The sequence below is a fragment of the Pelmatolapia mariae genome, linkage group LG7 (genome assembly GCF_036321145.2).
Source record: "Pelmatolapia mariae isolate MD_Pm_ZW linkage group LG7, Pm_UMD_F_2, whole genome shotgun sequence".
In the NCBI taxonomy this organism is placed as follows: Eukaryota; Metazoa; Chordata; class Actinopteri; order Cichliformes; family Cichlidae; genus Pelmatolapia; species Pelmatolapia mariae.
This window is the reverse complement of record NC_086233.1, coordinates 3,763,951-3,791,245: the sequence shown is the minus strand read 5'-3', so window position 1 is coordinate 3,791,245 and position 27,295 is coordinate 3,763,951. Positions and strand designations below refer to the sequence as shown.

Sequence of the window (27,295 nt, the reverse complement as noted above, 5' to 3'; positions counted from 1 at the left end):
CAATCTTCATCCAAGCAGAAAAACTGCAAAAAACCCAAGAGCTCCATCTCAGCCTCTACAGGCCTCAGATGGCAATTTAAATGTTCTTGACAGTGAAATTCGTAAAAGACTGAACGAGTGTGGCTTGTTTCTCTCCAGAAAGAACGCGGCTGCATGACTTAGGTTTGCAAAGCTGTATCTGAAAAACCCACCAGAACAATGTCCTGTGTACAGATGAGACCAAAAGTGGAGATATTTGTCCTGAATAAACAGTAGGACATTAGAAAAATACAACAACAACAACAACAAATACCATATCAGCACAAACACCTCAAACCAACTGTCAGCACAATGATGGAGGGCTGATGATTTGGGCACCTGGGGGTCACTGAGTTGACCATTAACTGTATATCAGAGTGTTCTAGAGTCAGATCTGAGGACATATGTCTGACAGCTAAAGCTCAGACCAAACCAACTGGACAATAATGCAAAGCCAACGAATCCAGACCTCAAACTGACCGAAATGCTGTGGTGGGACCTTCAGAGAGCTGTGTATTAATGAATCCTGCAAACCTCAGTGAACTGAAGCAGCTCTGTAATGAGTGAGCCAAAATGTGATGCGATGTGAGAGGGCGATAAAGTCATGTAGAAAGCCATTCCTTCAAGTTATTGCTGCTAAAGGAGGTTCTACAAGTGACTGAATCTCAGGGCGTACTTCATTTTTCACAGGACTGTATCTCTGTAGTTAAATAAAGTGTCACTTTAATTCTCTAGTTTTTCCTTAGAGAGAAAGAAATTTTAGATTAGATTAGATTCGATTTATTGTCATTGAAATGTATATGAGTCAAACAATGACCAAAGTACAATCAATATGCATACATATACAGATATATACAATACACACACATATATAAATACAACCCAATTACAATATGCACAATATTTAAGTGAATGCACAGTTTTATTGTATGAAATGAGTGGATGTAATGTACATGTAAATGAGTGGTGTGTGTGTGTGAGTCCACAAGGTAGACTTGAGTATGTGCATTGCTACCAGTGTCCATTAAATTACACATAAAACATCAAATTCCAGCGTTCTTCTTCTGCAGGCAGGCGGTTGGTCTATTTAGGATTGATGACAGGACACATTCCCTCGATGTTTTCGTGCCATACCTAGGAGTTAAATAAAGTTAAATAAAAACACTTTCATAAGAAGCTACAGATTTTCTGCTGCTCCTCACATTAAAATGGTTCATGGCACAACGTGGATGAGACATACGAATGTGTAGAACTGTGAATGATGCAAAGCTGCTCTACTGCAGTCCAAGAATAAAGACATGGAGCTGGTAATGATCTACTTAGTAGGCCCACTTTAAATGTGTTTAACTATCATGTGAAATGGCGGCATTAAAAGCCCTACTTTGTATTTGTTGATGATATTGTAAACATCCAATAAGGGAAACATTTAACAACTGTGTCCCTGACGGGAAACGCTCAGTGGGTTCCAGCTACCGTGTCACCTGCAGCTCCATAGCTGTCTGTCTCATTTTCTTATTGAGACGTTATTTTGTTTCTTTTTTTTCTATCAGCTGCAAAAATCTTAGAACTATTGACTTCAGTGAAGCCTCCTCCTTCCACGTGCAGGGATGCCTGCAGGTCGGTGCCCCCTGAATCCATGTGAATCAGCATTTAATTAACCGATGGGGAGGCCTCTCAGGTTCCCGGCAGCTCTGGGGTTGTACAGTCCTCACATTGATCTGCGCTTTTGTTGGAGGCAGACCTTCAGACTGCAAAGTGTGTTTTCCTACCTCCTGATTAACTTCACATCAACTAAGCGGGGGCAAAAAAAAGAAATCAAAGGAGAGACAGAGGACGAGGGTGAGATGGAGAGAGAGATAGCGATGATGGGAGAGACACAGAGCGAGGGCACCGAGCAGAACTCTGTAATTATGTCTTCTTGTCCCTCGATCGCCCTGCTGAGATGAGCGTTTAGCATAAAGAGATGAATCAGCGTTTCTTTTGAGGAGAAAAATAACAGTTCGATAAAGAGGCGGCACAAAAAACTCACAAGAAAACAAAAACCATTTAACACACACACTCGCACACACACACACACTCAGAGGGAAGATAAAGAGAGGAAACTAAACAGCCTCCTTGTTTAAATTTAAATGTCGCCTCTGATGGAGCTGTGCTGCCGGCTGCCGGTTTCACCTCATCGACTCTGAAATGGCCGAGTGTGTTTACATGCAAACAAAACACGCAGTTTAAATATAATTAAGATAAGACTGTGGATGCAGGTTGGCCGGCAGGTCCTGTTTGGAGCTCACAGTGAGAAAAGATTTAAAACTGTTTACATCTGTCATCTTTTTCTGTATGTTCACTGAATGTGAGAAAATGATAATCCCTACATCGTCCATTATTATGCAGTGAAACAAATTATTTTTCACTTTAAAATATGTTTTTGGCGCTTTTGTATTAAAGCATTTATCTAGCAAAGTGCAGAAACCACAATGCAGGATGTGTAATTCATATTTCATAATTAGTCTGAATTCCCATTTTGAATACTTCCCGGGATTTTTACACCTTTTGGGTTTAAGCACAGGCCGTACATTGTCCTGTTCTCGCCTCAGATTGTGCTTTGTCTTTCTCCTTGAACTACAGCCTTCCTTCCTCTCATCTGCATGTGTGCTCTGCATATATAGATTCAGAATAAATAGCTTTAGAAGTTTGAGCCATGGATATATTCTGCCTGAAACTTGTCTTTGGAATTATTACCACACATTTCTGAATGCTGCTTGTGGTACTTTATGTATTATTAATACATAGTATTAGTAGTACATAGTAGTATTTGGGGTGGGGGTGAGTTTAGAATTACAGTTACAGTTAGAGCCATAGGTTTGTGAACAGTGAAAACATTTTTGTAGTTTTGCCTCTGTACGCCAGCGGAGTGGATTTTATATCAGACAGTTGAAATGTAGTCTTTGAGCTTTAATTGAAAGAGTTTAACAAAAGTATTGCATTAACGGTTTAGGATTTAAATATTATTGCCTCCAAGTACCAAATTTAAGGTAAAGACCCTACAATAATAGAGAGAAAACAGAGAAGACCCCAACAATCAGATGATCCTCTGTGAGTAAGTGCTCTGGCGACAGTGGGAAATAAAAACTCCCTTTTAACAGTAAGAAACCTCCAGTAGAACCAGGCTCAGGGAGAGGAAGGCAATCTTACACATGTTGATCAACTAATCTGTTTTCAGTCAAGTTGTGCTCAACATCAAAGTCACATTTGTTAGTTTTCAGGCAATAAGATGTAAAGAGTGATGGAGTGTGAGCCATTTGAGCTACGAAATGACAGGGTAAATGTTACGTTTCTCACCGTCTCCATCATTTTCTCTTCCCATCACTCACCTTGGTTCCATCTGCCCAAAGATCTTTTTTCCTGGACTCCGCGGTGCTTTTAGATGTTTTTAAGAGCTAATCTGACCTAACCAGTGGTTTGCATGTTGTTATAAATAGTCTATTTCCATTCGTAAAGGAGCCTTTTGATTGTAGATCTTCACAAGAAGACACCTACCTCCTCAAGGGTATTCTTCACTGAGACTTTGTCTTAATCGTGGAAATAATTCTGCAATCTTCTGCTTTCATGGTCTTCCAGGCCTTTGGGTTTTGCTGAGCTGTTCAGTGAATCAGATTGTTGATTTTGTCACTTTTTGCTGTCTTTCTGAACGTTTCAGCCCACTGACCGCCTCCATCACTGGCATCCTCATTTCTCTGGACCTCACATTGAGAGTTCCAGTGAACAGCTAACAGTCAAACACTTGGAATCATAACGGTTATCTTGTGATTGTGATCTTTTATTTACTAAATTTGTGAATTGTCCAATACATTTTGAGCCTATGAAAATGGAGGGCTGTGTGTAAAAAAGACTTTAATTCCTAAACAGTTAATGCAAAACGTTTGTTAAACACTTTGACTTAAAGCTGGAAATGTGTTCTTGAGTCACGTCTTCACTGATTTAAAATGCACTGTGGTATACAGAGGGAAGCAGAAAATTAGCAAATGTGTGTTATTCTCCAAATAGCTGCGGACTGAACCACAGACTGTTGATGAGCTCAGTTCTACAGTTTTAAACACTCAGTTTTGGATATTGTAGAAAGTGGATATCACTAATATGCTCATATTACGCACATAACTGGTGGTGTGCACAGAAGGAGAAAGTTGGCACAGGATGTACTGAGGGGCTACATTAAGATCAGGTTAGGCTAAACAGGGATTATTTATAACTGTGACTATTGCAAAGCTGCTCTGGTAGTGCCCAGTAAGAAGAACATGGAGATTAGCAGAATTTTTCAAGTTTCATAGAAATTGTTCAATTTGATGGTGTGAAACATTCATTATGCATCCAAATAATTTGATTGGAGTGCTGTATTGGGGGATTTTTCCTAATGTACAGCAATGTGTTAGAGTTCTACGGCAATCCAAGGAGTCAAAGTGCTTCAGCTGTGAGTTTTCTTTTGCATGAGTGAATGGATTAGTACTTTCAGATCCATAGGGGACTCAAATTTCATAGCTCTGTTAAATCTGGTTTAATTATATAAATGAACTGCAGATTAAACTGCTTTCTTTTACTTTTTGAGACACTTTTTAAAAGTTGTATTTGCTGAATTGTAGGTTTTCTCAGATGTTGACATAAGCTGTATTTGTAAAACAATATTAGTGCTCCTGCAGCCAGCTCACAGTGACCTCAACGCTCACAGCGCTCACCAGCCGAGCCACGTCTCCCCCCTGACCTGGCTTTCTGCTCGGACCGAGTACGGCTGAATGGCCCATTAACCTCCTCCTCGCCAAGCTACGGTACGCCGCCTGATTTATGACACTGCGGCGGGCTGCTGAGGGTGAGCGGTAAATCAGAATAAATGGAACCGTTGGAAGTGCACAGCATGGTCTCACCTGCCGTCTGACACTCACTCAGGAGCACATGAATATTGATGAGCGCGCACGCACGCGCTGATTTGATGTTCAGCGCGTGAGAGCGCAAGCAGCGGAAGGGGGTTACCGATGCTGAATGCTATCATTAGCGTCGGAGGAGGGTTAGCATTAAGTGGTGGTTGGTAAAATGTAAATTCTTCATCGTTTCCTCGCCGTGTCACCTCCCATTGTTCATTTTAGTTCAGCCATGTTTGCTCACTTTGTAAACACTCAAATGCTTTTTTTTTTCTCTCTACGTTTTTCTTTACAAAACGGCGAGCAGATTCTCATCCCCCTCTGCAGAGAGGGGGAGGGATGTTTGAACACACCATTGATTTCTCCCGCTCTCGACAAACGCTCTCTCTCAGTGTGTTTGTCCACGATGTTCATTGACGTTCCTCGCTGCTGTGTAATTATTCCCATCAGGAGAAAAGCCACAGAGCTCGATAATAACACCATTAGGGTCTACAGCAGTGCAGTGCAGAGCAAATTAAAGCCCTTATTAACACCTGAAAGGGCTTTTCTGTGTGATTAGGAGCTCAGTTCTACACTTTTATAGCGTTCTGGATTTTATACCACAGCACCAACGCGTGTAGTGATCTACTATCGAGGAAACATTTACAAAGAAATTAAATGACAATAAAAAAACCACAATAATAACAAAGAGCTTTGTAAAATAACAATTTACCGCTAAGAATCAGCACACCATTAATTATTATCACATTTGAGAATATTTGAGCTCTTGAATTTAGACTTCTCCTCTTAGCTGGTGGGAAATGATAAATGGGAGTGAATACATCAGCAATCAGTCAGTGAATCATGGAAAAAAGGCAAACCTGTGAGTGGGATTTTCGAACAGCTTTTGGATTAATGCAGAAGATAAACTCTGTGTTATGTTTAAAGCTCATCTTAAACACACTTCAGGCATCTAACCAAAAAGCCATCCACATAACCCACTGACCAGGGAGCCAAAAAGCCAAAAATACTAACTCATTTCTGGGTTTTCAGACTCATTCCTGCAGCACTCTGTTGGCCGAGCCAGTGACGGGCACGATTTTATTGGTTTGTTTTACTAATTAAGTGGTCGGAGAATTCAGTTAATGAATGAACTTCGAATCAAAATGAGTTGTTTCATTTATAGTTCTGTTGAGCTGCAGTGTGAATTTTACAGTGGCTTCCCAATCCAGTATGGCTCTAAAAACGTGTAATAGACACACAGCTCCACCGTGCTCTCTCTTCACCACGACGGACCTGTACAGCAAAAGTACAGCAGACACACACATTAAATGTTCAGGGCTGAAAAACAAATTTAAGCTCTGTTAAAGACTCCGACAACATCAATGCACCAACTCCAAGCATCTGCATCTCATTTTGTTTCTCTTCAGGATAATTTTTTTTCTAACATTAACTTTGAGCAGTGATATCATGGGAAACAGTCTCAACCGCGAAGGTTCATCATTGTAACGTCTGTGATGAAGCAAGTAGTACCAATGCTTGTTCCTGCTAATCTGGAAATATTATTAATATTGAGGTAAACATTTTCAGTGTCTTTGATAAATACACTAAGATTACTTAATTTAATACCAAATGACATGGACACCAAGGAAAAGTCCCTGGATCCAGATGACTTTGTAATATTTTCTTGAGAAAATCAAAATCACGTATCATATTGTGCTTTTCCCAAATGGGAGCAGGTTCACCCCGAGCACATGTGACAGACGTGAAAGGGTCTGGAGAAGTCGTTATGCTGCCTGCAACATCGTTCAGCATGACAGTGAAGATGTGGGAATGTATATCCATGTAGGTACACACAGGCTAGGAAGACGCCACCCTGACTTTTGGAAACACCCTGTTAATTTCATGACTTCATAGGCTTCAGGGTTATTTTAAAACTTGTTTTAAACATATCCCCCTGATTTGATTAATTATGTTTATTATTTCAGGGCATCACATGTGTGTTACACTCCTGAACTTTTTGTTTTTAAAAAGTAATTAGTGCTTCAAATTTGGTGTTTTATTTGTAGAGAGTGACAAATGAATATTTTATAATCCACCCTGAGGGCTGTGGAAAGTGTTTTGGCACTTTTAAATTAATTTGAATTCAGCGCCTGACCCCACTTTTACCCCCTCAGGACTCAAATCTGGATATTCCTGATCTAATTAGCTTGTCGTAGCCTGAGGCTGATCCTGTCCACTAAACCTCAGTGAAAGCTGCTGATGGAGAGACTGCAGCTTAACCTCTGTGGCAGAGGTTGTGAAATGCCCCTGAAAGGACCAAGATACTCCACAATATAAGCGTTAAAAATGCTGAATAAAAGCTTTCTATCTTTAAATACTGTGGACCGATTAGGTGGATTTGAGTAATTTAATCAGGAACACTGCCAGCTGTGATGTATGTCATGGAGTTAAAACCTATTTGCGTGGGATTACTTCCGATCCTCCTCCTCCAATCTGGAACAGCTGCAGAGGTTGTGTTAATATGTGGTGAGCTGCAAAAAGTCCTGAATGAACCAAAAATTCCAATCTGTAAATTCTTCCTGATCTTGATTAGCCAATGAAATATTGAAATAAAATACAAGCACAGTCTGTGTTGGACTGCTTTCAGAGCATTTGTCCAGATGATCAAAGTTCATGCATGTTTGTGTAGTGACTGTAGCTCGTCTGTCCCGCTGCCTGTTAGCCATGCATGTGTGTGTGTTTTACACTGCAAAGCACTTACAGAAACGCTAAAGTTTGAATGTGCTATATGAGTGCAGAACATTTCTTTTTGAAGAGGTCTGAGTTTAAATTACTTCTCTGGGCCACAGTGCTGTTTATCCATATTTTGGTGTGTGCTGCACAGCATTGAATATATTACCTAACTGTAGATGTCTATGTTCTCTTGAATATAATTTAACTAAATGGCACTTACTCAAACTACCACGAAATACATCTAAAAGCTCATCAGCCATTTCTGGAGAGAATTCGTGACCCGGTTAGTCAAAGTCTGAACTATTTCTGAGGTGCACACACACTTTCTTCCTCCTCCCGCTGTCATCTACAAGGACATCACTTTACTGTGCATATGGTTTCATTTTTAAGTTATGTTCCAATCCAACTGGTTGATTTGTTTTTGTGCCAGTTATGCAAAATTTTACCTTCATGCTATGAATATTTTCCGAGTCCAGCCCTTGAACATGTGGGTGAGTTAAAAAGTAGCACTGTTTAAGTTCTAAGGCTGAAATCTGCCCTTTTTCAGGTTATTTTTTTTTCATGAGGTATCATCGTTTCAGTAGCAAAACTGCAGCGACTCACAGTCTGTGACAGAGGAGGAGAAACACGCGCCGGCACCCTGGATGTTTATAGAATAGGTGGCTGTTCAAACCAAGACAGAGCATGTGAAAGTTCTCGTTCAGCTTCCATCATCTCAGTAACATTTACGTCGTAGAAATGCTCAAATGTGTTTTTCATTCTGGAAATTTTCTGTGCATGTCTTGTACTTCTGAATTTTTATGATGGGTCAATATTCTATAAAAAAATGAGGTAAATAAAAAGGCTCCAAGTTACAACCTCCTCCTGTGAAAATATTCAGAGTATGAAGGTAAAATTTGAATGACTTCAGTTGGGAATAGATGGTGGACATGATAAATATCTACCAGATGATCATAAAGCAAGTGAACCCCATAATAATAAGTGCCTGTAGAATTGGGTTTTGGAAATGCATTAACTTTAAATGTGCCCACTCAAACTAGATCAGAGTTAAACAACATCTTCACTTCATTCCTTTTACTGGAGTCTTTTAAATGCTCATGAAGCTGCTGTGAAATCAGTCAGGTGAAAAGTGCTCTGACACCTCCAGGAGTCACAAGGAAGAAAAAATTCATTTTTCTAAACATGCCACAGTCGGCCTGAGCGCATATATAAAATGCAGAACAGCCTGAAGGATATTTTTTACAGGGATTAAGAGGAGTTTGTAGCTAGTTATATGGCCTGTTATGTGCTCATAATCAAAGCGGCGCGCATCCTCTGAGGTGGGCTGTAACATCAAAACTAATTGCACAGATAAACCAGCAGTGTGCGCCATAACAGAGTTGTTTAGTGTGATCCCAGCGCAGAGGAGCAGAGCTGCCCCACAGATCAATAGTCACGTTTAGAGCTTTGCTCTTACAAAGCTCGATAGGAGATGCACGACTGAGCCGGAGCTCTAAGGTGGCGCCTGATCGATACCGCTGTTAAATGCTGATTAATACCCATAGCTGCTGATGAAGATGAATGATGGCAGCAGCCAGAGTAATGGTGGAAGGACATGGATTTTGCTCCAAATCTCCTGTTTTCCTATTAGCCTTCCCCTTTCTGTCTGTTCATCCCTGTGCGGCTCTCTGGACGCCTCGCTGCGTCTCCTCCTGTCCTATCTTTATTAAGCTCAGTCCTCAGTTACAGAGGTTCATCTCTGCTGTGTTTGTGTGAGATGGTTATTGATTTTACAGCTGGATGGATGAATAGTGCCACAAGTCCGGGCTACACTTTTCTTCTCTGTGTTGTTATCAGGATCCAGTTGTGCCACCTGTTTTCAGAGTAGTTTACACATTAAAACAGGTTTCTTCTCTCCCTTTGTCTTGATGATTTATCTCTGACTGTTATCACTTCAGAGTTTCCATGTCTGTTACCTTTTGGGATTTTTATATGACTGGACTCGTCTCAGTGTCCCACAAATAATTCATAATGACATTTTAACAATTATTTAAATTTTAATATTTTAATGACAGTGAGACATTTATGATGGCAAGTAAAGAAAAAAACAGACTGTGTCACGTCAAAACCACCAGAAGTTTTTGTTTTTCTGCATTTAAAACAGAGCCTCTAAAACATTGCAGTCAGTGCATTTAAAGAGGCGAAATAAAAGCTAAATGGACTTAAATCGGTGTTTGAGCATAATCAGATGCATCAAGGGAGGTTGATGCAGAGGTGATATATTTTTCTGTTTTATGCATTTCTGCAGGGAGATAACTTTTCCTGTTTATTTTATTCTGATGGCTCACCCCTCTTTGCCGCAGTGGGTGCTGAAGTTACTGGTGTCATTTCAGACTGTGATCAAAAGTCTCCCAATAAGGAGCTTGCTAAACCTGGAAGCATCTCACTTCACTGACAGATAATCCGATAGTGTGCGCTGCTTCAGCACCCAGGAGCACCTACCCCTCTGTCCCTGTAGTGATCGCAGAAGATCCAAGATTGTGATGGAGGATTCAGCAGTGTAGGGTTAATGTTATGAAAGCAGTGGCGTGCAGTGACTTTTACAGAAAGGTAACATGCCATTTTGTGCTGCCTGTCTTTTATTCTTTTAAATATGCTGACAGCCTCCTGCAGTCACTCTGTGTGGATTTCTTCATCTTTCTGCACTCATTCCTGGCTGAATAATTGTAAAATATTATTAACTGTATAACTAAATAAATAGCTACTATGTTACCAAAAAATGCTGTTTAAAAAATACATTTCATTCCTTTAGCGAAGCAATAAAACACTATTAAAACACCTCACTATACACAAAACTGTATTATTCACAAACTGTAGGTAAAGTATCAAAACTAAAAATAATCTTTGTGCAGCAATTTGTTGCCAATCAGGGTTATACTGATAAATATTACTGCTGCAAAATAACAGCTGAATCCAAAGGCTCAAGCACTCTGTGACATGGTTAACTAGTTTTCATTAATAACCTTTTTTTCTGATGAAAACAACAAAGTGATTAAATAAAACAAATGCACAAAGGCAAAACTATGATAAAATCGCTACTTTCATCAACTAATAAAAACTATAAAATATTGAGATCCGACTTTAGAAGTGATCCAATCAGAAGTGATTTCCTTGTACAGTAAGGTTAAATTCGTACAGGTGATCACATTTGAAACATCCATCCATTCTCTCCCACTATCCCAACTGTCTTAGGGTGAGAGGCAGGGTACACCCTGGATGCTCGCCAGTCTCTCGCCCTTCAGGTTTTTTTTTCAATTCTTGGGAGGAAGAGAACAGTAGACACATGGATACATATACAGATGCTGTTTAAACTCTGTGAGCCCCCACCAGGGAACACACAAAATTCTTTACACTTTTTGGTCAACTGTATCATTCATCTACTATAATCTTATGATATTCAGTCGACTAAAATAATACCCACATTCTAACTAAAGCTAAATCAAAATTTGCTCCCGAAATTAACCCTGCAAACCATCAACACTGACAGCACTGTTCTTCATAGTGCTGCATTTAAGAGCCACAATCAGTTCAGCGTTGAGGTTTTTCTGTTAAAAAGACTCCATCAGTGCTGGAAAATAGTCAGTTAATGTAACTCTGATGTGGTCAGGATGAGGCAGGGGCGACCGAACATTTGCCCTTTGTTTGCAAAAATGTTCTGCCCAAATCTGAGCTGCTTCATGTCACATGCCACGGCTTCATTTGGACTATTTTAGGGGATTTGGGCCAGCACAGCCTAGAAGTATGAAAATGAGAACATGTACAGGCAGCCTGTGGCTTTGTTGATGTAATGAACCTAGTGCAGCCCTGCCCAGAGGCTCTTTGGGATAAGTAGGTCTGGATGCCATCTGGTCTGCTCAGCCTGTTGAGCAGCTTCATGAAGCTCGGACTGAAGAAGGACTGTGTGTCAGATCTGAACATAAAACTACCCTAAACCGTGTGTACATTTGAACAGAATCAGTGGTTACCTCGAACTAGTGAGCTTTACTGTGTGTGCATCTCAAAAGTAGTGTAGTTGTTTTCCACTACATCTAGAACATCCCAACCATTTTATGAGCAGGACTGATTCATTTGTCTCTCACGATTCAAACATACACCCCTCTTATTTGGTGACAATGCTGACAAAGCCTGGCACAAAATCACAGTATGTTTAGTGCAACTGTATCATTTAGTTGATAGAAGTCAGTGATGATGTGATTTTTGGTTACGGTTAAAAGAAAACCTTTAGTGACAGGAAACAGGAAACAAACACTCTTCTGTTTCAAAGTCTGCTGAGCCATCCATCCACCTTCCAACATTAACCTGACATTCTCTTTTATTTGATTCAGAATAATTAAAACATGAACAAATGACCCAGTTTGTCCCAAGAAGACTGCACGTGTCCAGTCTTTAACATTTTATGTAATGAATACAAACAGTTTTCCAACATCAGGTTAGAAGAATATCCTCTTCCAATCATTTCTAAGCTCTTTATTCTTGCTCTCTCCTCAGATCTGATTATGACATGGAGTATGACAAATACCCGGATGACTGCTATAACCGGTAAGTCCATGAATGGTTCACAGAACTGACAGAACTGCTTTTTAAATGGGGGAGACCCCAAGAAGGATCAATGATCAGTGATCTATATAAAGTTAATTGTGCGTTGTTCAGTTGCACTGGCACTTTGGTAAAGTTCAGTTTGGTTTGTTGCCACTCAAACAAAAAACACTGCATTTTCAAATTTTAACTCAAAACTGAACCTTTTTCCAAACCTGTCTAAGTAGTTTTGGTGCCCCAAACTCAGTCCACACAAATGGAAAACAGCGGCTGAAGCTTGTGACATGACCAAAAATGATTACCATATGCCATGAACTTGTGACCTTGTTGCTTTTGAAATGCTTGCTTCAAAGAAATAATTTGTCTGCATTTATAAATAAGACAGCAGTTATCTGCAGACCCTCGCCAATCTTTCTCAGTGTGTCTGCAGTCAAACTGAGAGGGACTGCAACTGTTTGGAGACAGGTTGCTTCTTAGCAGGTAATCCGTGCAGTCACATGGTGGTTGACACTGATTGCCCTTCAGAGGTGAAGGTTGTTGCATGTCCAACTTCTGGATGACCAGTTGACCACTGTAATTGCTTGCAATTAGTCTCCGATGCGAAAAAATTCAAAGCAATCACTGCACAACCAATTTTCCTAGTACTTTAGTGTCTCTGAGCCATAAATACAGAGTAAAAGCAAAGCAGAAATGTGTAGCTCCCAAATGGACCACAAATGGTTGTCAGAGCTGATGTAGGGCTGCCAGTCCACTTCCTGTTAATCTATTGTACGGAAACCAACTGCAGTTCAGCAGAAGTGCAGCAGGAGGCACTTGGATGCAACGAGATCTGAAAGTCTTGGGTCATCTGAAAAAATGTTTACCTCACTATATTACCCCCTACATTTTTGATCTCCAACTCCATACAGCCCTCGTTTATTCTGGATTACTGTGAATGCCCCCATGAAACTGGAATTCTAGAGAGTGGGAATTCTTAGAAGTTCTCTGTTGTGGTCTGCTGGTTAGTAGTTTAACTATTTAAGCCAACATAACCCTTGTTGTCTGCTTATCCATACTTGCTCTGTGTGGTATAGCTGCGACCAGTGCGTGAAATAGTGATGGGAATTCCGGCACTTTTTAGAGAACCGGCTCTTTTGGCTCGGCTCACTAAAAAGAGCCGGCTCTTTCGTTTATATATAAATATATACGGGGGCCCCTAGAGACAAAGCACGTACAAACTCCAAAACACAACACTGCCCCTAGCATCCTGGAGCACTTCCGTTGCGCTTCGGAGTTTGTACGCGCTTCGTCTCTAGGGGCCACCGTAAATATACTTTTATTTATGCACTCCACATAAAATGTAATAAATAAACTATAAAATACAAAAACCAACTATTTACATTTCAACTTCTAACTATTTACATTTTCAGCTTTCTCCTTTTAAACAAATTTAAAGTGAAACAACAGAAAACACTGCAAGCCACAACACAATAAAATATAAATTAAAATATGCAAAACAAAAAGAGGATGCACATTCTCTGTCATATGGGCCTGGGATGATTTTTTGGGAGAGTGTTTTCCTGCTTGGAATTGCATACATAGGATTCACTGCATGAATAAACTTTCTGAATCCTTTATCATCCGCAACTGAAAATAATTGTGGATGATTACTATACCTTTCTAATGTGACGATGTTGTCTCTTGTTGTTGTCCCTGGCTCTCTTTCTCTCTCTTTCCCTCCCGCTCTGTTCCTGTGCTACTGCCAGCGTAACTACCGCCCCTTCCCCCTCTGCTCAGCGCAAGCACAAGGCTCACATGCGGAGTGCAGCAAAAAAAAGTGCAAGAGACAGAGAGGGTGAGCGAAAGAAAAAAAAGAAGAAGCACGGCTCCCAATAGCAGCCAGCTCGCGTCGTTCACTTCAAAGAGTCGGCTCTAAGAGCCGTTTCGTTTGCGACCGACACATCACTAGCGTGAAAGCACCAATGCTAATGTGGTGTAACAGGTTTTCTCTGACAGCCCGGCAGATTCTGACCTAATGGCAGCATTTGACACCCTGAGAATGAAAATGACGCTCCACACAACAATTGAGCTGATATTTTTGTTTTGATGTCCCCCAAACAATTTGCTCATCAGGTCTGAACCACCTCCAATCTCAAGTTTGCAGCTTTTCAGCATCTTATAAAAGTTATTTTCAGAGTGACTCAGACTGCACATTTACAGCTGAGAGGTGAAAATTGGTCACCCTCTGAGAACATGAATTGTCTCGACTCTTGCAAAGTGGCAAAGTGATTTCCTGTTGGTTGGCAGCCAACACAAGACTGTGAGGTTAGGAGAGGATCTGCTTGTCTCAGAAAGCTGTTTCATGGCTCTGGGAAAAGATAAAAATCTCAGTTTGACCTTGTTGTGCTCAGATTTCAGCCAGTTTGAAGAGGCATTTTGTGAAGAGGAGTGCAGCTGTTGGCCTCCCATCCACCAAACCACCAAACCAGCTCAGAATATTTTGCTCTATGATAAAAACAGAAAGGGGCACACAGTCAGCAACACAATACAGTCATAAAGAACCAAATATCAGGCACCAAACAGACAGAGAGGAGGAAATGACAGAGCTAAGCTGGGAAGATTAAAATCAAGCAGGATTATTGAAAGAGAGAAAAGCAAGAATGAGATGGAGATGGAAAAGAGACAGAAAGCTCAGACAGATGCATGTCAAGAGTCAAGAAAATGAAGAGAATGAAAAGAAATATAAAAAACAGAAATATGAGTAAATTACTCATAAAAAGAGACAATCAAAAACAAGATAGATGGCTGCCTCTCTCTACAACATGACAGATTGCACTATCGAACTGAAAAATGGACCACAGTTAAAAACTTAACTGTCTTAAAACTTCAAAAAGAAATGTGTTTTTGTTCACTTGTCTCAAATGTAAGTGAACATTATATTATGATCTGACATGCAAGTTACAGATAATGTCAGAAAAACTGTTCATCAGGAAACTGTTACAGTACTAAGTGCTAACATCTGCAGTTCAGCTAATGTCCACTTGAGGCAGCAAACTCCCATTGGCTCTCATATTCAAATATCCAACTTCCAACTTTACAGCAAATGAAAATGTGTTTACAGCTTACAAATTTTTTGTTGGTCTCTATGGATAACTTTTTCCTCCATTTATATTTAATTAAAGCCAGTAATTTTTTGAGGTTATCTAATAGAAAAACAGGATACTATAATCATAAATATACATAGATACTGTGTAATCATGTCATCTAACAGATTGATGCACTCACTTATAATTAATGTATTAAAAGATACATAGGAGTGGGTTTGTGGAAGCCATCTGCATTCTGAAGTAATCGTGTTTTACGTATGTAGCTAGAAACAAGCTACGTATGCAGTAGGTCAAAGGAGGATAAGAGGAGTTGTAGGCGTTTGCGTACCATTTCAATTTGAATCAAAAGGCATTGTGTGCACGTTCATTCTCCAGATATGAAGGATCAAAGCTTTGTTTTATCGTCTGAGAGGGGATCTTAACCAAATAAACAAGAATGCGAAGGAAAGAGACAGCACCACTGGTATCTTAATGTGACCAAGTGATCAGCGGGGTTAGATAAAAACTAATAAAAACGACAACGCCACCTAGGGGAATTTCACCACCAGGAAATATATATTTAAGAAAAATAGATAAAAACGAATAAAAGAGGCCGCACAGATTCAAGGATGCACACTGAGGCAGGTTGGCTCCAATATTAATACAGTTTTATTTATGCTGACAAAAATAAAATGAAACATTAAGAAAATACTGAATGTAGCATCGTAGTTGACAGTGTCCTAAAAGTACAATAAAACAACCATGGAACCGGGACTTACCAGCAGCCGTGGACCCAAAAGAAAACCACATGAAAAGAAACTCACTACAGCCGGCACCCAGTGTTGTACAAAGGAAAGTGTGAAAACGACCCACCACCTAAGGTCCCAGGGCCACTGGCACGTCCTCTGTTCACTGGAACCCAGGCTGACCTGTGCCTTCAACATGTCACGATGGACATGTTGAACCTTCTCCAAGTCTCCCACGGGGGCAATGGTATAAACAGCCCCGTTCCCTTGAGGTGCCCTGAGCACCTGATAGACAACAGAGCTCCACAGGTCCTGGATCTTGTGCCGGCCCCGGGCGCTGTGATCTCGAAGATACACCAGCTGACCGACCTTTAAAGGCGCAGGGTGGACTCTCTGATCATGCCACTCCTTGCGGTGGTCAGCGGCCAGCGACAACCGTGCCGGAACTCCCTCAAAAGTCACCATTAACCTGGCTTGATGCTCGGCCACCCAGTCCTGTACCTCTCCAGGCACTGGGTCCTGAACCCGGCCCAAAAGAAAATCGATGGGCAGACGAGGGTCCCTGCCGAACATCAGGAAAAATGGCGACTCCCCTGTGCCCTGATGGGGTGTGCTATCGTAGCAGAGGAGCACATGGGGTAAGCACACAACCCAGTCCCGCTTTCGGGACGGTGGAAGGGTACGCAAAAGGTTGTGAAGGGTTCTATTGAATCGTTCACACTGTCCATTACCTGCTGGATGGTATGGAGTGGTACGAGACTTTGCTACCTGGTACAATTCACAACTGCTGTATCAACAGACTCTCAAAATTCCTACCTTGGTCAGAGTGGATACGGCTAGGAATGCCGAACTTAAAGAACCACTCTGTCAGAAGGACCTGGGCTACAGTAGAAGCCCTTTGATCCCGGGTTGGGATTGCCACAGTGTATTTACTGAAGACATCAGTCATGACCAGGACAATCTCAAACCCATTACGGCAGGGTTCCAACACCGTGAAGTCTATGGCCAAGATTTCATTTTGCCTAGACGCCAACAGGTGGCCCATATAGCTATGGGACCCCAACCCTGATTCTTTTGCGACTTGACAACGCTCACAACTTTGGACCCACTGCTTGATGTCAGAAGACATCCCTGGCCAATAACAGCGCTGTCTGACCAATTCAGTGGTACGCTCAATACCTTGGTGTCTATGGTCCTGATGTAGCTGCCTCAAGGTCTCAGGCTTCAGAGCCTCCGGAAGAACAAGTTGGAGGGCTTCCTCACCTCCACCCGGACGCAAAATCCGGCAATAGAGGATGCCATCCCTCTCCACCAGACGATCCCACTGATGCAGCAGAACCATGACTGGTTTGGGGACCTGACTCCTTTCCCCCAGAGAGGGCAGGGACTGCCTCCTCCAGTATACCAAGAAACCCTTCAGGAGGGGGTCAGCCTCCTGCAAAGCACGAATATCCCCCGGAGAATGAGACGGAAAGGCCCCAATCTCCGACTGAGTAATGTAGGGCAACACTGCTGGACACGGAGCCTGCTGAAGCAAAGTCGGGACAAGAGTCCCAGGCAACACGCCCTCGGCCAGGCTGGAGCTTGTCTCATGCTGTCGGGAGAGAGTATCAGCATTCCTATTACTGCGGCCTGATCGATACTTAATCTCAAAATCGAAGGCTGCCAGCTGGGATGCCCACGTCTGCTCGGTGGCACCCAGCTTAGCTGAAGAGAGGTAGTTGAGTGGATTGTTGTCAGTGTAAACCACACACTTCTGCCCCAGCAGGTACTCCCGGAACTTTACGGTCATGGCTCACGTGAGCGCAAGAAACTCCAACGTCATGGAGCTGTAATTGTCCATGTTGCGCTCATGGGGCCGGAGACCTCGACTGGCCTAACACCACCTTCTGTTTCCTGTGAGAGAACCGCACCGAAACCACTGTGGCTGGCATCAATCTCCAGGATAAATGGGCGTGTGATGTTGGCATATACCAGCACAGGGGCAGACACGAGCTTTGCTTTCAGGGCCTCAAAGCTCTCCTCACACTGAGGTGTCCAGATGGCACTCAAAGTCTGTCCCGAGCCCTTCTTTGACTTGGTGCCAGCCAATTTAGCCACCACTTGATGCAAGGGAGCCGCCAATGTGGCGAACCCCTCCACAAAGTGCCGGTAATAGCTGGCGAAACCCAAAAAGGATCGCAACTCTGACACGGAACGAGGACACTGCCATTTGGCTACTGCGTCGACCTTGGCTGGATCAGTGGAGACGCCCTCGCAAGAGATGACATGGGCCAAGTTGCTAACCTTCTGCCTGTAGAAGGCACACTTTTCTAGCTTAGCCTTGAGCCCCTCTTGCTGCAGCCTTGCAAGCACCATCTCCAGCCATTGCAGGTGCTGAGAGACCGACGAGGAGAACACAATGATGTCGTCCAGGTACAGCAGTAGCGACTGGCACTGCTGCTCCCCAAACATCCTCTGCATTAGGTGCTGGAAGGTACTCGGAGCATTGCACAGCCCGAATGGCATATGATTCCACTCGAACAGGCCATACGGTGTGCAAAAAGCGGTCTTGGGCTTATCCTGCTCAGAAACTGGTACCTGATTGTACCCGCTGGCCAGATCGATTGTAGAAAACCAGCGTGCGCCAGCAAGCGCATCCAGACTTTCCTCGATGCGAGGTAAGGGGAAGGCATCCTTCCTCGTTTTGCTATTCAGCAAGCGGTAGTCAACACACAGACGGAGGCTTCCATCCTTATTGCGGACCAGGACAATGGGAGAGGCATAAGGACTGCTACTCTCCCTGATTACCTGGGCCTCCAATAGCTGATTGATATGGGCCCTGATAGCCTCATAATTCAGAAGGAGGAATTCGCCTGTACCTCTGCCGGACGGGTACGTCATCAAGCAGAGGTATGTCATGCAAGATCAGATTGGTACAGCCCAAGTCTCCCTCGTGAGCAGAGAAAACAGAGTGGTACTTCTGCAAAAGTAACGTTACCTCATGTTGTTCTGACTCAGCGAGAGCAGACAGGTCCATCACATCCACCATGTCTTGAGCAGGGTTGCTTGTGGTATGGGAGGAACCTGTGACGGGAAAGGAGTGTTCCTCGCTAACACCAGCAGGGAGGCTCACAACAGTAGCTTGGCTTATCACTCCCAAACAGGTCCGCGGGTGGAGAACAGCTTCAGCTGTCCCCACATTGGTGACTGGGATGTAGGCAATGCCCTTATCCACCTGGACCAAACATGGAGAGGCCAGCAACCCAACTAGCAGCCCAGACTCAGGAGGCTCAAAAAGCACGGCCTGACCTGACAACTGCTGAGAACAGGTGGTAGCCACCAGCTGCATGATGCCACCAGGCATCCGCACGGCCCGCGGGCCCTGTACCTTGACAGTACCGACAGGGTCTTCTGGGGCTTGGGCTGCAGACTGGTGACACTGATGTAAGGCCTCCAAAACTGATCTTGGTGCCTGTGATACAGAAAGTGAATTAAACAAGGAGCCACTGAAAGCCCCAAACAGCTCTTGATGACAGTGGCGGATTACATTCATTCCTAAGATGCCAGGAACAGAGGGCGTGGCACCAGGAGGGTCCTTCACTATAAGGATCCCACAAGAGGGCATTTCCTTGCCACACAGGAGTACACTGAGCTCCAAATAGCCACTGTAAGGAATGGCAAGCCCATTGGCAGCCCGAAGCTGTAACCAATGGCATGACTGAAGGCGTTCTTGTCCCCAAGGGGCAAAATGTGCCAAAAAGTAGCTCTCTGTGATGGTGGATACCATGGACCCAGTATCCATCAAACAAGGGACTGTCACCCCGCTAATCAACACATCAATCTTTGGACAAGATCATATTAGCCGACCAGTCCTATCCTCTGGTGAGCCAGTGAACTCCCCACCTGAACTGTGGCTCTGCAGCTCAGAGGGCTTTAGTTTTCCAACTGGGTAGTGGGAAGGTGATTGCCAACTGCCATACGAGGGGGGCCTGAATCCCTCCCTAGCAAAGTGTCCTGGCTGCTGACACCGGCGACAAATCACCAGGCCACCCCATGAAGGACGAACACCTCTTCGGAGGTTCTGCCCGGGCCGGTACCGGTACCAGTCCGTGAGTCGATTGGTACCGGGCCGCGAGAGTTGAGGCTCAGGTGTGAAATGTATGATTTTCAGGGTTTTCATTGGTTTTTAGCCTTATTTTGTTATCGTTTTTATCGTTAACTCGGTTTTCCTGGGTCTTTTCATGTGTGTTATGAATAAATCTTATTTTTTTCGGTACCGGTACTAGTTTTATTTTGTTGTATTTATCCGCGACACCTTAAAGGCCGGTCCGTGAAAATATTGTCAGGCATAAACCGGTCCGTGGCACAAAAAAGGTTGGGGACCGCTGCTCTAGATGGTCAAAAAAGAAGAACGCTTGATCAGCAACAGACAGATGCCGGGCACGCATGCACGCTTGAACCTCTTCAACCCATTTGGCCATATTGATGCCTGTTCTGCCATTGAACATGAGACATTTATGGTCCCTAGGCACCACCACCAAGCGCTCTGAAACGGCAGCCTGACTACCAACATTTGGTGCACAACCAGCTGGTACGAAGGAAGCCGACACAGCAACACCAGAATCCAGAACAGTGCCCCTATCCCGATGCAGCTGCTCATTATCTGTGTTTAACTGCGCTACCAAGTCTCTAAGTTGCTGCAATTCTTCCTCCACAGCAATAGATTTAGACCAAAAAGGGAAAATTAAAACAGCAAGGTGCTAAAATCCTATTGCTCTTCCTCCTAAACCTGGATACTGCTGTCTTGTCTACAATCACACACGCAAAAAAAGTAGAGTCTTCAAAGCAGGTGAACTATACTCTCTGCAAAAATAAAACAATTTACGAGACCAAACGTCTACCTCAAATGTGCATCCTGTCGACAACGCCAAGTATGTGACCAAGTGGTCGACGGGGTTAGATAAAAACTAATAAAAATGACAATGCCACCTAGGGGAATTTCAACCCCAGGAAATATATATTTAAGAAAAATAGATAAAAACGAATAAAAGAGGCCGCACAGATTCAAGGATGCACACTGAGGCAGGTTGGCTCCAATGTTAATAGAGTTTTATTTATGCTGACAAAAATAAAATGAAACATTTAGTTGGCAGTGTCCTAAAAGTACAATAAAACAATCACTACATATCATAAAAAATTAAAACCAACTTCAATCTTTAATAGCTCTAATAAAAACGCGAGTGCACAAAAACACACACACACACACACACACACACACACACACACACACACACACACACACACACACACACACACACACCCCACGAGTCAAGCCACAGCTTGTGCTGGTTGTAATTGTCCAAGCCTCGATCACAGGCTGGTCTGGCTCTCCACAGACTGGAACCAGCAACTGAGGCGGTTTAAAGTTTTCAGCACGACACTCGGGCAGAGGATCGCTCTAGCCCGATCACAGAGGCGTGGGTGCAAGCAGCAGGCCAGAATAAAATCGAATAAAACCAGGCGAACCAAAAAAAGGTAAGCCCACTTAATAAAAACAGTTCCACAAAAATAAAAGACGACACCAGACAAGACAGCAGCTCCACCGAGGACGAGCCCTCACAACAGCGGCTAGGAAGGCGTTTCACTCTTCCAATTAAGGTCGGGCGGTTTGCCACGGAGAGGTAAAGGCAGCAATCAAACCCTTAAACAAAGGATAAATGTAACCTTAGCCTCCTGTAATTGTGAATGCTAAAAAAAGTAGTTTGAGCAGCTTACCCCAGGACCGGAGGCGCTATCCTGCACTACCGGAGATAACTCGAGCACCTCTCTCCGCAACGCTGGAGTGCAACAGAAACGGCTGCGCTACAACAGGGCCGCAAAACTATATTATTACAAATTCCGGTACTCGGAGGGAATCGGAGGTTAAGCGAGAGCCTACCTGTAGCTGTCATGCGATCTGCTCACTTGCTAATCGATGTGTAGTGGTGTACCAGCATTTACTGCTGCTTTTCGCTAAAAACACGGGAGGAATGAACCAAGAGAAAACTGGCTTCCTTTTATACGGACCGACGCCACCCTGCACTCAATATGCAGGTGGATTCACAATTAACCTAGTTGCGTAGCCGAGAGCAAGCGCAGGAGAAAGCGAGGGCGGTATAGCGAGCGAGGGAGAGAGAAAGAGAAAGGCCAGTAGCCCATCCGGCTACATTAATAAAATAGTATCTTTTTCCTCTTTGCCTCAGACAACAACCTCAGAACTGAAGTCAGGGCTCTAACACACAAAATGAAGCACAAACATGCTTCTTTTTGTTTGTGTCATTTATTTCTGATGTTGTTACTTACAGACAGCAACAACAGCTGGTTATAGACAAACATTATGCCAGCTAATGTTAGCCTTGTGTGTCCTAAAAATGTCACTTTTTCTCTGATAAACAGTGTTGCTTGTATTCTCACATCATATGAGAATTCATTAACTAAATGTCAGAGTTAAACAAGGTTGCATCCACTTCAAAGACAGTTTCGCTAACAGCAGCTAACAGTGGCCAAAAACAAACAAACAAAAATGGTCTTAATGACAGATAAGTTCAGCATATCCTCAACAACTCACCTGATTATCACCCTCACAGGTCAGAAGTGTGCTACTCTGAATCACTGACCCATATCAGACAAAGTTTTACAGCCTCTTCCAGAGTAAATAGATGTGGATGCTTCTCCCTCTGCATACTGACAGCTGAGATAAACCACTGTAAGTAGGATTATGCACTTTAACTGGGCAGGTTATTAAAACAGAGCTCAGTTGACTGCAATCTCCTGACATCTAACAGTAAAAGTTTTACTCAGTTCAACTTTAGGGATTTCAGTCTGCAGCCCTGTAGGATAGGCTGGCATAGGCTCCACCCCCAATCCCCCAATGATAGATGAATTAAAGTAGGTGTGTCTGCAAAGGCTGCAAATAGTTGCTTGGTACTAAGGTTCACCCAGTGGTAACTGAATTCGGTATCTCAAGCACTCTTATTAAAATTGTCTTACAAATGTTAAAATAGACTGTGAGTTACACACTGTCTAATAACATTATCAGCTGTCACAGAGAGGCTGTTGGCAGATATGGCCTCTTGTAGTTTGCACAGAAACAAGAACTGTTTTTACTGTTTCTGCCCACTTTTTTCTGTACTTGAAAATTCTCATAATTACCAGTGATGAGGATAGGCTTTAACATCGTGTGCCTCTGGGAAGGACAATGATATACCCAGATGTCTTCATCTCTCTACATACATACAAAATATTAAAGATATAAATCATACTGAAATTTAAGTATATGAATACATATTAATAGTATAGTACTTGTTTAATATGAAGTATTCTACTGCACTACAGTTTTGTTGAGTGAAATGCTAGTATTTTATTATTCTGTAATAATCAGGTAAATCTCTGCCCTTGGTTAATCGTCTCTAAAATGGGAAAATAAGAACAAAAAAAGTTTCGAGATCTGGGTGAAGGAGAACAGAAAATAAAAGCATCAGTTTAAACAGAAAAGCAACCTCATTAAATGAGATCACATTTACTGTGATTTAGGAACTAAATTCACAGCTAAGGTTTTCTTTCTCATGAAATTACATTCAATTAAAATGGCAGTGATGTGGAAAATGGGAAAATAGAAGTGTCGTCTTGTAAGTGCATGTTTCTTCTTCAGTTCATTTGTACTTATTTTTGCTTGGTTTTTTTTTTAAATTCATTCAATCTCTCATTTTTTTCATAACATCGAGATTTTAGATCTGGTTGGCTATGCTGTGATTGACTGATTTAAAAAAAAGAGGCTCTTGTGTTTAATGGAAAAATTTTAAAGGGAGAAGGAGGAAAAGGATAACAGACAAAAGCCATGCTAACTAGTGCTGTTGTGCTTTGATGTTAAAAATTACTATCTGTATGTCGACTTTGTCAGATTAAAATTAAATATAACCAGGTAACCGAAACGATGTGTGACCACCCACCAGGGTGTGGATGTGTTAGAGAAGACAGCAGCGCTAAAGTTAGCCAAACTCACACAGGATCCAAAGGATCATGAGTAGCCCTGTGGTTTTTACACTGTAACTGATGACCACATGCTCACAACTAATAGTTTACATAGATGTTAAAGACACAGAGCACTTCCTTTTCTCTGACTTTAATGCTAAATGAAAATCTGCTTGGACACAGCTCTACTTCACTGACTTGTTTTCAAAGAATAGAATTGATTTTAAAAACAAATGAAATGTCTCAGTGCTTGTTGTTGCCGAATGTCTGGAGCAAATTCAATTTAAAAGAAATTGCGTTATTTATTCAGTAAAAACTGTAGAGTAGACAAGCTCAAGTGGTGCTGTGCCTCCTGAAAATGTAATTTTGAGTTGTACTTTTCTTTATTGAGGCGTTTCTTTTCATCGGCACATTTGTCAGTCTCAGGTTATGCCACGGTTCATTGTATTATTCTCAATACCAGCAGCTCACAAATCAGCAAACGCGGGAGTGACACAAGTTAATTTGCTTTGCTCCAGATACATTTTTACAGGATATCTGCAGCCTGTAAACGCCTGACACTGCTGAAGGTGACTTATTTGTGTGTGCACAGCAAATTCTGGACAACAGAGGGAAACTAACAAACACTGCGCCCGTGTTTGTTGGAAAAAATTGCAACTACGGCAATTCAGCGTGACAGAGTCTACAATTGAGTGCAAAGCAGGAGTCGGGCTGCGTATAAATCATCTCCCCTCACTCGGTCAGTTATCCTTCCTCCCTCCATCACCTGCTATGAACTCACCTGAGCTGCCGGCTGTGGAAAGCTCAACTCACAGCAAGGGTGCAAATGAACCAGATCACACACTGAGAGGCAGTGAGACTCAAACTGCGGATTTCCTTGCAAATAGTTCAAACGAGGACATAAATGCAACGTGAACAAAAGCGAAGCATGAATGACCTCTCACTATAGAATCAGGCTGCCTTGAATGTGTGTTTGCCTTTTCAAGGCCGACACCACAAACTCCTCTGTGTACCAGAGTTTTCTAGAGTCAAATGTGAGCTCATCTGTGCAACAGCTAAAGCTTAGTCTAAACTGAGTCATGCAATGCAGCACTGATGAAAAGCACAGCAGCAAATCAACCGAATGGCTGAAAAATGAAAGAATCAAGGTTCTGCAGTCGCTGCCTCAAGTTACAGAACCATAAGGTGTACTTAGGCTTTCACAGACTGCTTTTGCTTAGGTTTTGCTAAAAAATTTTTTTTTTAAATAGTTTAAGGTTGTAGTTACTTATTACCTGTTAGTGTTGCATTAGGAGCTTTAATAATTGCATTAAGGACGTTAAAAGCCTGATTTGTGCACTTGTTCAGACGCCTTCCTCCCATCTTTGGTGAAAAAAGGTGATTCTGAAAACCAGCAACCTCATTTCCTGTCTTGACTTTCCCCAGTTAAAGGTTAAATAAAGACTAAAAAAAAAAAACCTGAACAGCAGTGGACTGACAGCGTCTGACCTCCCCGCCATGGGCTGAAAACACAGATCACTGCAGGCAGCCAAGGACAGGTGGAGGAGGAGGAGGATAACTGTATGGAGGCTGTAGACTAAGAGGAAGAAGATGAAAGGGAGGAACAGAAGATGGAGAGAGAAAGAGGCTGACGGCATTAAAAACAAATCTGTTGGCAGCCGGCAGATAAACGCTCCACTCACTTTACATCCACACGCTCTCTCCCTCATCTACTGTTTACCTCCCTCAGCCTTATCCTATCTCTGTTCACTAGTTTGCATCATCCTTTTGTCTTTTCTTCACACGTCTCCTCACTCGTGGCCCAATTTCCACATGATTTGTTTGTGTGGGGCAGCTCTGGTTGTGCTTCATGCATTGCAATTATGTACACTTATGTCTCTCAGTGGTTTGCCCTGTGCCAGAGTCTTTTTAGCTACAATTTCAGGATCAGAAAAGGAGGTATAAAGACTAATTAAGAACTCTGATAGTTCCCAGTTTGTGCAGAGCTGAAGCCAGTCACTCCGTCCAAGGTGAAAAAGAACACCTGATCTGAAAAAAGGTCAACTTTAAGGCTAAAAAAAGGACAGAAATTAATCCAACCTGCAGTTCCTCTAATGTCCACTTGAGACTGTCTACGAAAGTGAGTCAGTCCGTGTAGACTTCCATGTCCAACTTTATAGCAGACAGCCGTGTTTACAGACTGTGACAAAAATGGTTTTAATTTTTGTGGATATACTTTTTTTTAAACACATCCATTTTAATAATGTGAGGCTTGAAGGTTGAGGGGCCACTGATGGCCTGATAGAGGGTCACACAGGCGGCTGTAGCTGCTTACTGTCTGTTAGGCTTTGTTGCAGCAAGTTCGAGTCTCTTATCTGGATGTCTGGACTGTGTTGGTGCCTTTTGAGAAATAATATGGCCTCCTGTAGATTTAGTTGTAATAACAGACCATCCAAAAAGCAGCTTTGATCTGCATCTGTTTTACACGTATACAGTTTATGCTAACCCAGCTGGCTAGAATGAGTACCTTAGCAGCTGTAGCCTTTTCTGACACTAGAAATCCAACACAGGGGCAGCCAAAAAGTAACGATCAGGCTCCAAATCCATAAAATAATAAAAGCTTTCTGATCTGAAAAGCTGAAACCCCTTAAATTTGCATTTTTCTTAATGGCCAGTATGGGGTGATAGTTTTGGTTGCAGAAATTGTTTCTGTGTTTTTGTGGCTGAGGAGGTAGAGTGGATCGTTTACCAATGGGAAGGTTTTATCCAGGAAAGTTTATAAGGACGATTTTCCAGGATTTGCTCATTGGCTAACAACCTGTCAATCACAAAATGTGCAATTTCACAGATCCGCCCCTCGCTTGTCACACCTGGTTTCAAAACACTAACCTGGCAACAGTAATAGCACTCAGCATGAGCCTTCATATTTAACAGACCAGGATTACAGTACTAGTCAAGTTCACATTCGCTGTGTACATCTTTCATATACAGTCTGTGGTCTTCCTGCCAAGACTGAGCACCTTGTTTTTATGCTTTACCCATGTATCAGGTGTCATTTTGTACAAAACTGTCCAGCATCCATCAGTTGAAGAACAAAATATGACCCGTGCTGCATTCTGTGAAGATCCCCCCACAATGATCAGAAGTAATGTATTCATTTGTTTAGCTTCCTGAAGATTTACTTAAGTTTTTCAATGTTAGTCCACCCTGCCTCACTCTGTAGGAAGCTAGGCAGGATGCAAAGCTGTGTCAACACTGCTGCCCTGTAAATATTTATAGGCGTTTATCTGCTGGGCTGCGG

General features: G+C 42.6%; 1 protein-coding gene across 2 annotated transcripts in view; it reads left to right on the top strand.

Annotated features, from left to right (window-relative positions):
- Positions 1 to 27,295, top strand: part of LOC134630375 (RNA-binding Raly-like protein) — a 68,547-nt gene that overhangs the window by 19,646 nt on the left and 21,606 nt on the right. For both annotated transcript variants that reach the window (XM_063477595.1, XM_063477594.1), the window contains exon 3: positions 12,165 to 12,215. In XM_063477595.1, the coding sequence (XP_063333665.1) occupies positions 12,165 to 12,215 (51 nt within the window). The remainder of the gene's footprint in view (positions 1 to 12,164; positions 12,216 to 27,295) is intronic.